The 12,253-nt window shown below is 38.9% G+C and overlaps 1 protein-coding gene across 1 annotated transcript in view; it reads left to right on the top strand.

Moving 5' to 3' along the window:
- The window catches only part of AK9 (adenylate kinase 9), a 114,027-nt gene extending 105,099 nt beyond the window's left edge, over positions 1-8,928 (top strand). The window contains exons 34-39 of the mRNA XM_089921932.1: positions 2,709-2,905; positions 3,981-4,150; positions 4,385-4,483; positions 5,458-5,560; positions 6,933-7,047; positions 7,457-8,928. Of these exons, the coding sequence (XP_089778058.1) occupies positions 2,709-2,905; positions 3,981-4,150; positions 4,385-4,483; positions 5,458-5,560; positions 6,933-7,047; positions 7,457-7,659 (887 nt within the window). The 3' untranslated portion in view covers positions 7,660-8,928. The remainder of the gene's footprint in view (positions 1-2,708; positions 2,906-3,980; positions 4,151-4,384; positions 4,484-5,457; positions 5,561-6,932; positions 7,048-7,456) is intronic.
- Positions 8,929-12,253: the final 3,325 nt, after the last annotated feature.

Below are 12,253 nucleotides of genomic sequence, written 5' to 3'. Positions count from 1 at the left end.
ATCCTGTATTTTATGTCAACTGTAATTAGGAGATACACCTGTGGGGAAGTGAGGCTAGTAGAACCGAGCAGAGGGAGAAACTAACCTGCAGTGTGGTGGAAACAGAAGCCTCCCTGGATGCTATAGGGAAGCACTAGAGCTAGGATGGACCTTCAAAATTTCCCACACTGAGGGGAGAGGCCAGGCTTTATATCCTCCCATTGGCTTGTCATTGACCAAAGGTCACTCCAGGAGGGGGTGTAACCTGTAACAGAGGGGCCATTCCCAGTGCAGCTGTGATCCGTTAGCACAGATATTTCCAGCAGCTGGGGGGTGGGTGCATCAGCCCTGAAGAGAGGGGTGCGTATGGGGCACCACAGTATCCACTACATTATTCCGGATATACTTGCCTCTGCCTTGAATAGTTTAATCTAATTGAAGCTGCCCTCTTGCTTTCCTGCTTTAGCATCTACCTGATAATCTATACCTGATTGTTTGAATTTAGTTTTGATTTTTTTTTTTTATATTCTCCACTTGCTTTGTATGTTATTCAAATAACCCTCCCCTGTCAGGGGCCCAGTTTATTCTCACTAATGAGATGGAGCAAGGTCAGGGCTAGAAAACTAAAGAAATTCCTCCTCATTCTGCCACATTCCAGAAAAGGATATATAGACATTGCCAGATGTCATCAAGACTATCCCAAGAATCAGAAAAAGAGATACTTGAGTGTCTTTTAGGACTTAAAGTGATTTGAGTCTAAATTACCCTGTCACTAAACCTGTCAGGATTGGTGAGGTCAGCACATCTGAGCTAAAGAGCAACGTACAAGTGTAAAACTATATAGTACCATATAGTATAATATTATAGGACTATATAACACTATATACTTTAACAACACTATTATTATACCATAGTACTGTGCGTTGTAATACTTTAGAATAATATTACACCAAGGTAGTATTACAGTAGTGTAATATTCTTTTTAGGAAAGGATGGTTGGGGCTTCTTAGCCTTTTCATTTGTATCATAAACAATGGATGGAATAGTGGACTCATTTGTCTATTGCTTCATAAATTATTCCGAAACTTAGCAGCTTAAAACAACACACACACACAGTCACTCACAGTTTCTGTGGGGCAGGAATCCAGGCACAGCTTAACTGGGTCCTCTGCTTCAGGGTCTCTCACAAGGCTACAGTCAAGGTGTGGGCCAGGATTAAGATCTCACCTGAGGGCCCTAATGGGAAAGAATCCACTATCATACCCATTCTTATATTGTTGACAAGATTTCGTTCCTTGAAGGCTGTTGGACTGAGGGCCTCAGTTTCTTGCCAGCTGTTTGGCCGGGGGCCACCCTCAGTTCCTTGCCATATGGACCTTTCCAACATGGCAGCTTGCTATACCAAGTGAACAAGATAAGGCAAGAAAGAATGCCAACAGGACAGAAACCATAGTCTCATGTACCTGTCTTAGTTTCCCAAGGCTTCTGTAGCAAATTACCACACACTGGGTGACTTAAACAACAGAAATGTATTCTCTCACAGTTCTGGAGGCCAGAGGCCCCAAATCAAGGCATTGGCAGGGCTGTCCTCACTCTGAAGGCTCAAGGGGAGTATCTGTTTCATTTCTCTCTCTTAGCTTCCAGTGTTGCCAGCGATCCTCTGCATTCTTTGGCTTATAGACACATCACTCCAATCCTAAGGATTACTTTTATGTTTACACTGTCACATAACAAATTAATCCATGATTTATTCTTCATAATTTTAGTGTTAGTGTAAGACCTTCCTTGGCATAATAAAAAAAAAAAGTGAAACTTTTCACTGGTTGAAAAGGACCATTAACAAAATATATTGGGATCAAAATTTACTCATTATAGTTAAGATGTATAAAAAAGTATTTTTATTTTCTGTAACATCTCATATTGTTTTGGAGTCCCCATTCTAGTGGAATACTAGAGAGAAAACTCTTAAACTTGTCCATTGAATGAATTTGGGGGCTTTTTTTTTTTTAAATAGAGTTGTTAGGGTAAACCTAGTTACTTTTGGGAAAATGTTTCTTCCCCTGTCTTGGGAGCCATCAGGGCACAGGGAGAGGTTTGTGTCAGTAACATCATGTCAACAAACTGTTTTCACTTCCTGAAATCTATCCCATAGAAAAAATTTAAATATGTAGCAAATTGATGTGTGTGTGTAAGTGGCTATGTATATATACATGTACATATATGTGTATGTATATACATATATATTGTTTATAACATATAGATAGTTTATAATAGCTAAGAATTAAAAACAACCAAAACATTTATCAACAGATAATTGGTTGACTAAACTATATGTACATTTATACAGTGGAATACTGTGCATAAATTAAAAGGAATTAGGTAAATCATATAAACTGATATGGAAAGGTGTCAAAGGCCATGACTAACTGATAAAAGCAAGTTGCAGAATAATGTTTACAGTATAGTGGCACAAGCATCTTATATGCAAAAAATATATGTGTATATGCAAATGTATAAAAAAATCTGAAAAAGATACAAACTCAACAGTGATTACCTCCCAGAAGGGATGTTGGATTGAGAGGATGGAGGTGTGAAGAGAAATTTTTACTCTGTGGAATTTTACAATGTGTACTCCTTTGTATAGTACTAGCATAATTGAAATTATTTTCATTTTGAAAATGATTGTGTTTTCTCTGAAAAAAAAATAATAGTTAATCTGTTAATAACAGGAAAAGCCGCCTGCATTGACAAGTTATGTATCTCACCTGAAGAACTGATTTCTCGCCTGGGCGAATTTGGACAGTTCTGCCCTGTCAGCCTGGCAGAATCACATGAATTAGTTGATTGCTCTTTAACTGATTCCTTGGAATTTGCAGCAGAGTTCAGAGGGCACTATTATAAAATGAGTTCTCAGGAGAAATTGAATGTAAGTTTGTTCCTAACTCCAAGTATTTACCAGGGAAATAAAATACCGGCCTCAGAATTCACCAAACAGGAAGGGGTGGGCACAGCTGGGAACACCCAGGAATTGGGGACCAGGAGACCCAATTTTGGAAACTGTGACCCTGGATTCAATGAGGCAACTCAGAGTCCAGTCCTAAGACTGCATCCCAAGACATATTTTGGCACAAAGCAGAAGTTCAGGGTCAGTGATGGACCCTCCACCTGGGTCAGCTTAACAGGTAGGGAGACCCAAGGGTGAGCCCGCCCGTGAAGGGGATGCTGAGCATCTGGGTGGGGATTCCATTCAAAGGGTGCAGAAGGGAAGTCAGAGTCAGTAGAAATGAAGTAAGACCGACGTACGTCTCCTGTGCTTTCAACTTTTTTCTATCACTTTAATTTCCTGTGTACCATATATTGCTATTTAATGCAACAGAATGCAGACTTGTTCTGATATTACAATGACCATAATTTGGTGATATAAAAAGGTTGTAGTTGAAAACTAATCAGGTGCCTCTGAACATTTTATTTTCCTCTGAAGAATTTGAATTTTTTATCACTTTAAGAAAAAGACATTTATTTCTTCCTGCTTATTTAAATGATAATCACAGAATTTTAAAACTGGAAATGACATTAGAGGTCATGTACCTGGTCTGCTCCCTTCATTTTAGAGTGATAACTGAAGCTGGAGAAGCTAATTCACCTGCCAAAGGGCACCCACCTAGTTAGTTATACTGTAGGACAGGAAGACTATGCACTCCAGTGCCTGGGACATAGTAAGAGCTCAGCAAATGTTTTCTGTATAAGTAGATGAGTGAGTGAGTGAGTGAGTGAGTGAGTGAAAGTAGGAGAGACCTTACATGAAATCACTTGCAAGTATTACTATAAGGCACTTGCAGTCATGGAAGGAGCTATAGTAGTTCAGAAAGCAGCTCTCAGATGGTTTGAAGGACGAACATTGCTACTGAAAATGGGGACAGTAGCAAGAGAGCCTCAGTGGATTCTCATTGGCATAGTATTCCTGTCTCAAGCGGTCACGTTGCTGTAATCTTTTCTTATAGAGATTTTTGGAGAACCCCGAATTATACGTGCCTCCATTAGCACCTCATCCTCTCCCGTCTGCCGACATGATGCCCAAAAAGCTGACACTGTCGGAGCTGAAGAGCCGGTTCCCTAAGTGTGCCGAGCTCCAGGGCTACTGTCCAGTGACCTATCAGGATGGCAAACAAAGGCAAGTCCTTGCTCTCGTGCAAGTACAGGATGATAGCTCTACTCAGAATAAGTGGTCCATATAACAGTCTTAACATTTTGATCAAAAGGTCACTATTGCTTAACTGGAAAATGTTCTATTTCTTCCTTGAGCGGCAAAGATAGAAAAATAAAATATTTTGACACTTTATTTGTACGGTACTGCATATTAATTATACAATACATAGTTGTTTTTGTTTGTTCCTTTGTCTTTCAGATACGAAGCCCTAGTACCTGGTAGCATTCACTATGCTTTAGAATATCGTGATCGTATATATATCTGTGAGAGTAGAGAAAAACTTGAGAAATTTCTGAGGTGAGACCATTCACTAAGTCACAAACATTTACTGAATATCTATGTTGACTGCATCATGCTGGGATAGATACATATGTGAGTGCACACACACACACGCGTGCATAGATACATACACATAGCTGAAGGGGTAGCAGTTACTTACCTACTGCCACACATTTCTGTTTTTCACAAGAAGCTGGAAACCAAATTTCTTCTTACATTTATCTGATTTTTAAACTTTTGTGACTGATTCCATTTTTTAAAAATTACAATGTGGATCAAATCACATCTGCAGATAGAATTTGTGCAGTAGTTTGTGACCTCTAGTGAAGATCAATGTTTGAAGAAATTTAACAGTAAAAAGAGAAAAGACATTAATTGCTGGAAAGGATATAGGACTCAAGGAGTGAAGGAGTGAAAAAAGGATTTTCTTTTTTCTTCAATGGGAAAGGTACGAGCATGTTAAAATGCAGGTGCCTGGGAAGGATCCAATAAAGAAGGAAATGCCGAAGGTGGGAGAGAGAGAAATTGCTATTTAAGATTTCTGGAGAGAGGGTGGAACAGGGATGCAAAGAATGTGTGGAGACTGATCTTAGCTGGGAGGTAAGCTCCAGCGTGGAGAAAGGAGCCTATGTGTGGCTCTGCTTGTGGTGAGCAGTTGAGGAAGTTTCATTCTGATGCTTCTCCTTGGATAGCCTGGCCCCCATGTGGGGGTTACTGGGAGGGTTAGAAATGTGAGGGCAATAAAGGAAGCTTTATATAGTTGCTGTGAAAAATAAGAACACTGAGGAGAGCTGAGCAGGGCTAGGGACCCAGGCGAAGCTGGCCGTCATGAATTTCTAGGAGCCCCAGTCTTCCCACTTGTATCATTTTCTCCATGGGAGAAAAACAGGCAGTGAACATTATCTTTCAGCTGTCTCTTGTGTGTCCACCTTCCTGTGTACACACAATGAGCACATCTGTGGGCATCTGTCTAATGGATTTTGTGTTCTTAGGTCGCCACTGAAATACTGGGATCAGAAGCTTCCTTACAAACTTCCCCCATTAAAGGAACCGATGTATCTCACTAGTCTGCCTTTGCCTGGATATCTCGAACAGGTTCACTTACATGAGTTTCTATGCATAGATTTTAGAAGACTACAGCAATCTCTTCTTTAACAATAATTTTTATTTTGGTAACAATGAAATTCAAGGCAGAGTTTCCTGATTTTAAGCTGCAAATCCACTTTTTTTTTTTTTTTTTTGCGGTACGCGGGCCTCTCACTGTTGTGGCCTCTCCCAATGCGGAGCACAGGCTCCGGACGCGCAGGCTCAGCGGCCATGGCACACGGGCCCAGCCGCTCCGCGGCATGTGGGATCTTCCCGGACCGAGGCACGAACCCGTGTCCCCTGCATCGGCAGGCGGACTCTCAACCACTGCGCCAACAGGGAAGCCCTGCAAATCCACTTTTAACCTATTTTGGTTTTGAGTGGTTATGAAAATAAAATGTGAGAAAAGCCCCTGTTTCCATAGCTAATTCCCAAATACCTGCACTACAGTGAAAAAAGAGTAAGATAATTATTTACCTCTGACTTGCAGTTTGTTTCTTATTTTGAATTTCAGTGTCTGTAAAACTTTTTCTTAATTTGAAATGTGTAAATTCAGTCTCTAAGAGGTTTTTTTCCCCCGCTCAAAAGAGTTGAGTTGAGGTGTCACCACAACTGAACCACCAAACACATATTTTGCTCAAAATCTGGATGAAGCTATCTACTCAATCACATCTTATTTCTCTAAATATACCTCTTTCTGAATATAGTCAAATTTATCAGTAGCCAACCACTATTTTAAAGGGTTTTAAAAAAATTTTTTCTATAAAACAGTTGCCTAGGGCACAATTTCATACCTTTCTTACAAATTCCTAATCCTAACTTTGCTTTTTTTCAGCTCCCCTAGATGGTTAGCTTTCAATCTAGTTTAATATCAAAAGGCAAGATGACACTCACCCAGAAAAGGGTGTTCTCTTCTTTTCCTGCTTGGGGCTCCAGAATCTCAACTGCAGTGATAAATGTGGTCTCTGGAATTCCTGGTCAGGTGGCCCAGGGTCCTGAGAGTGGGAGGCAAGCTGGCCAGTTCTGAGCAATGGAAGCAGAGATGGGCCAAGACAACTCAAAGCCCAGTGTCCCCTCCTTTCTTTTTTAACTTTTTGTTATGGAAAATGCCAAACATATAAAAATAGAACTGTGTAATGAAACCCACGTAGCCATCACCTAGCTGGCGCTAAGCCAATCTGTAGTTTTTATTTTTCCTAATCAAATGTATTTTGTGTTTCTTAGTCCTGCCGGCTAAGAGCTCATTTAACTATCTTTGTAAGCTCCATCCTCAACCCCAGGAGGCTATTTGAGGCAAAGAATAACTAACCTCTTTATCTATTTGCCACAAAAGAAAATAAAACAAACTCAAATATACACATAATCCATTCCCTACCTGCAGGGTATCGCAACGGCTCTAATTAAAGCCATGAATGCAGCAGGATGCTTAAAGCCCAAATTCCCCTTCTTAAGTGTACAGAGATCTGCGCTACTCTATATAGCATTTCATCTAAAAGGTATGTCTTTTTTTTTTTTTGCTAGAAATGATATGCTACTCAGAACTAATTTAATATTAATTGTAGTATAATGTAATAAATAGGATTGTTGAGTTGGGTTGGTCACTTGCATGGGGTGTGTGCGGTGTTGGTAGCAAATATTTTAGCAAAAATATCAAAACTGAGTTTCTAGTTTTTAAAGCAGGGGCTACGAGTAACCTAATCAGCACTCAATAATCCATTCCACATAGGAAGGTGAATAGAGACAATTACGATCTAAAATACAATAATCCCCAAATCTTATTTGGGATTTGGATATCTTCTTGGCCATAGCTGCGCAACTCAGTCACACACGAAGTTCTCCTTCTCTTTAATATAATGATTCACTAACCTAACAAAAACATTCACAGTCCTGTGAAATTTTCTACAGCCTTTAATCCCAAAGGTTCTGAGTACACAAGAAAAAAATATAAGAAGAAGATGGAGCAGTTTATGGAGAGATGTGAACTCATTACATACCTGGGTGCCAAGATGACCAGAAAATACAAGGAACCTCAGTTTAGAGCCATTGACTTCGATCATAAATTACAGACCTTTCTCTCTCTTAGAAATATAGACCCAGTCAATGGATAGAATGCTTGGGTAACTGCACCCAGAATCTTAAGAGTTAACCTGAAACGGATAAAAAGCAAATAGATTGAAAATCTGGCCCTCCCTGACGTACTTTTCCCTCCTGAGTGATACAACACGGCTGCCAGACTTCAAATGAATTCAGAGCTCTGCCAGCCAGGAAGGAGTGCTCTTCTGTAAGCCTAAGTTTTCATATAATTGTAAAGTTTATTGCTCTTTGCCTGAACTTTGAGGTTTTAACAAAAGTTATTCCATTTAGAATTCCATTTAGAATATTTAGGTAACTTATTTTACTTAATGAATCTACTGTTCATTTTCCTTTTTAATATTTTCAGCAGAAAAGTCAGTCTCTGTTAAATGTAAAGTCATTTATGCAGTAAATGTTAGAAAGCTTCAAGAAACAAAATTAACATGGATATAAATAAAATAGAAATATTGGTTACACTTTTAACATAGGGAGTTGTTGGTAAACTTCATGAACCTAAAGACGCTTTATCATTTTCCCAACAGAATAAATGGATTTTGAGGTAACTAAATGGCTGCTGCTTTTCTTTTTCTCGAGTATCCAAGGGAACATGCTTGATACATTATTCTGTGGTTAGAAATCACCTGGATATTTGAGAAGGATGAAATCTAGAGTCTTTTCACATGACATTATCAAGAAGTATATGCTAGAGGAAAATTACTAAATTGAATTTGAGTGAGATTTTAAAAATAAGATGATCAGTTTTTCAGCAGGACTATAAGAAATCTAGCATGTGAAATAGCAAGATTGTCTCTTTAAAAAAAATGAAAGGTACAACCATTATCTTATTTAACCTTGGGTAAATCTCAGTTTCGATGAGCCTTTGTTTCTTAAACTCTAAAATGAATGATTTAGCTCTTTTTTCCCAGCGTTATTGAGGTGTAATTGACAAATAAAATTATACATATTTAAACTTTACCACGTGATGATTTTGATATAGGTATACCTTGTGAAATATTTACCACAATCAAGTTAATTAATGCATCTGTCACCTCACATCGTTACTTTGTGTGTGTGTCTGTGTAGTAAGAATGCTAAAGAATCACTGTTAGCAAATTTTAAGTATCATGACAATATTATTAACTATAGTTACCATGCTGTACATTAGATCCTCAGAATTTATTCATCTTATACCTGAAAGTTTGTACCCTTTGATCAATATCTCCTATTTCTCCCCTCCCCCCAACCCTTAGCAACCACTCTTCCACTTTCTGCTTATATTTGTCTGACCTTTTTTTTTTTTTAGATTCCACATATAAATGATACCATACAGTATTTGTCTTTCTCTGTCTGGCTTATTTCACTTAGCATAATGCCCTTCAGATTCATTCATGTTGTCTTTGATACCTACAATTTCAACAACATTAATTAAAAACTAGAAGCCTGTTTTATATATATTTTATATGATATATTTAATAATAAAACAAGTTTTAAACAAAAACTAGAAACCTATTGTCAAAGTTAGGATAAACCCCAAAAGTCTTTGAAGAGTTACTGATATACCCATAGATGAATCATTATTTTTTCGGGAGACTGGGAGCTGTCAGTAGCTGCCAAGTTTTACCAGCAACGTAAGGCACCACTCATTCTTCTCTTCACAGTTCTTAGTACTGCTAATTTACCATCTTCCCACAGTGTTCTTAACGTGTCCACAGGCCTCCTCAGCCATTGTGTTTTCTTCTATGGGTATACGAAGTTTCCTTTAGCAATTAAACCCAAACTTTATTGCTTCAGCTCCCCCACCTTTATGAAGGGCAGTAATCATGCAAAGTACCCCCAGGAATCTCTTGAGAGGTAGGGAGTATCTCATAGGCTCCAGAGCAAGTCCACACCCACTGGATATCTGCCATCTTCTGGGGATCTTGTTCTATAATATGGCTTCGCTCTGAGAACTGTACAAACCCAAGGGAGTGAGAAATCTCACAGCTCATCCATCATTGTTCTGGAGCTGCTGAGCTCTGCACAGAAGTGGGATGAATGCTCCCTCTCTCCTAAGGAGGGAGAAACTTAATCCCTGAGCTGAGCAAGGGACCAAATGCCATGTGATTCTCCCTTTTCATCCCTGTCTCCACAGAGTGTCTTCCTTCAAGTAAATCTATTTAACAGAGTGTAGCAGGTAGGAGCATTGGGTAGGGAGTGGGGAATCAAATTTCCAGAGCAGCTTATAGCTCTGGACATTCCAGGTCCCTAACACTCACATGCAAATTACAGTTCATTACACGTAGGACTCTATTTAGAATAACCACAGACAAGGCTACCATTCCAGGCTGTTTGCTGTGTGCTACTGGCTTTACATACAGTACCTCATTAAATTCTCACACATTGTATTAATACACACGAGAAGAGTTTCTTACCCAAGATCACATAAGTAGTAGAATCCAGATTCAGACCCTGATCAGACTAACTCCAGAGCCTTGCTCTTCCTTTACCACCTCCTACACTGTAAGTCCATCTCGGAAACCACCATAACCGTGTCAGTATTCCTGGGGCATTTCATTGGCCAGAGCCCTTTGGGCACTCGTGCAGGCATGTGCGTGTGTGTGTGCATGTGCGTGTACTTTAGAATATAAAATATTACAGAAGACACAGGAAAATTTTTTCTGTTGAACCCAAGACTCCCTAGCCCCACCCCCTACATGCATTCACACCCCACCTGTAATGGTTGCAAGTTGTGTTTTCTTTAGCAAGTTAGGTCAAGAGGTCTGTGTCCCTAGGAAGGGAGAATGACATTTCTCCAATGAGAAAGGAGAACATGCATCATTTAAAAACCTGTTATTAAAATCTTTTGTTTATAAATTATGCTTGCATATTATTATAAATAATCCATCAACTGGTGTCCTGAATACGATGAAAGAATATTCTGACTGGGTGTCCAGGGACCCTGAATGTCTTCCCTGAGTGAAGCAGTAAGAGGGTGAGTGGCCAGCCCTCGGTGCTCACTGGGGCTCATTACCCCCATGCTCAAGGCTGCCACCCAACCACTTCAGGAAGAGGCTGAGGCAATGCCCATCCAAGGGTCAGGGAGAGTGCTCAACCACCTGTGCCTCTTACATAGCTTGTCTAGATGTCATATTTACTACAACTAAAAGAACACATAATTTCACCCAGGAAGGAGAGGTAGTGCCCATTTGACAGACCCTAAGACAAAAAGTAATATAATTACAGTCAGTGAAATATGGAAAAGTAGGCAAAGGATTTTGCACTTCCTTTCCAATTAACACTCAGATACATCAAGTGGATATACTATATTTGACCATTCCTATTGCTAGACTATGTACTGTTGTACTATATTTTAAAATGCTGTAATGAAACTTTCTTCACCATATTTGGGATTATTAGCCTGATATAAATTCTGGGAAACAAAAGTACAAGGTGAAAGGATATGAATTTTAAAAAACTAAGATGATGATGCTAAATGGTAGTGATGAAAGTGGTGCTCTTGGGCACTCCTGGGAACACCGTGAATTGCTATTTGGAAGGCAGCTTAGTAACAGGAATTGAGACCCATAAGAATAAATGGGGGGAAAGCAGAACCTTGTTACTTTAACTTGAATTAATAGTGATATTGAACATTATTACGTATGTTGGTCATCAGTTGCATTTCTTCTTTTGTGAATTATTTTTTCACGCCCTTTGCTCTTACTGGGTATTTTTAAATTGTTTTGCATGAATTCTTTATGTAATATACACAGTAAATAAGTCCTATTTTTTAGGTATCAAAGTAAGAGCTGTTCATCCTCCTCTTATGATATTGAATACTTTTCTAAGCTCTGGAAGTTCTTCCATCTTCAGAGATTGAAAAAATATTCTATTTTGTTTTCTTCGTGTGTGTGTGTGTGTGTGTGTGTGTGTGTGTGTTTATATTTAATTCTTTAAGCCGCCAAGAATTCATTTCAGGATATGTTGTGAGCCGTGGTTTTAAATTCTTCAAAACTCAAAGTAATAAATACTATGGTTTTTCAAAAACATTTTCAGTTCTATTATATATTTCATTTTATTCTCAGTGCATTTATTAAAAGTTTTCATAAATTCATTGGTGAAGGAGAAGGAGTTCAAGAACAGGGAAAAAATGAGAGATATATTTTATATATGTATGCCTCAGTCTCACTGAGGGTGATTTTTTTTTGTTTTATCTTTTTTGGTCTTTTTGTTTTGCTTTTACAAATGAAGGCCTGAGTAGAGGTATATCTGCAAAGCCTGAGGTCCCTTAATTATGGGTGGTTCTGGGAATAATACTTAGAAGGGTAATATCTAAATTAAATGGACCTTTCAAAATTGATATTCTAACCAGGAGGTGAAAGTCATTCCAAGGCTTAAGGAACACATATATTCCCCAAACCTGTGAGCCAGGCATGTTGAAAACTGCTTAGCCTATACAGGCATGTGCATATTTACAAGGAACTCTCCCAGACTAGGGTAAGAGATAAAAATATAAACAGATACACACCACCCCTGTGTACTGCAGGAGATATGGAGCCTAGAAACTGGAGCACTACTGAATTAGTGCTATAAAATCCCTATAAAGTGCTTTATAGTCCCTAGAAAATGCCCCATTGGCATTGAACATTGTCA

Source organism: Delphinapterus leucas, chromosome 12 (genome assembly GCF_059928025.1).
Source record: "Delphinapterus leucas isolate spDelLeu-1000000601 "Yukka" chromosome 12, BTC_Dleu_Yukka2, whole genome shotgun sequence".
NCBI lineage: Eukaryota > Metazoa > Chordata > Mammalia > Artiodactyla > Monodontidae > Delphinapterus > Delphinapterus leucas.
This window is presented reverse-complemented; position numbering and strand designations above follow the sequence as displayed.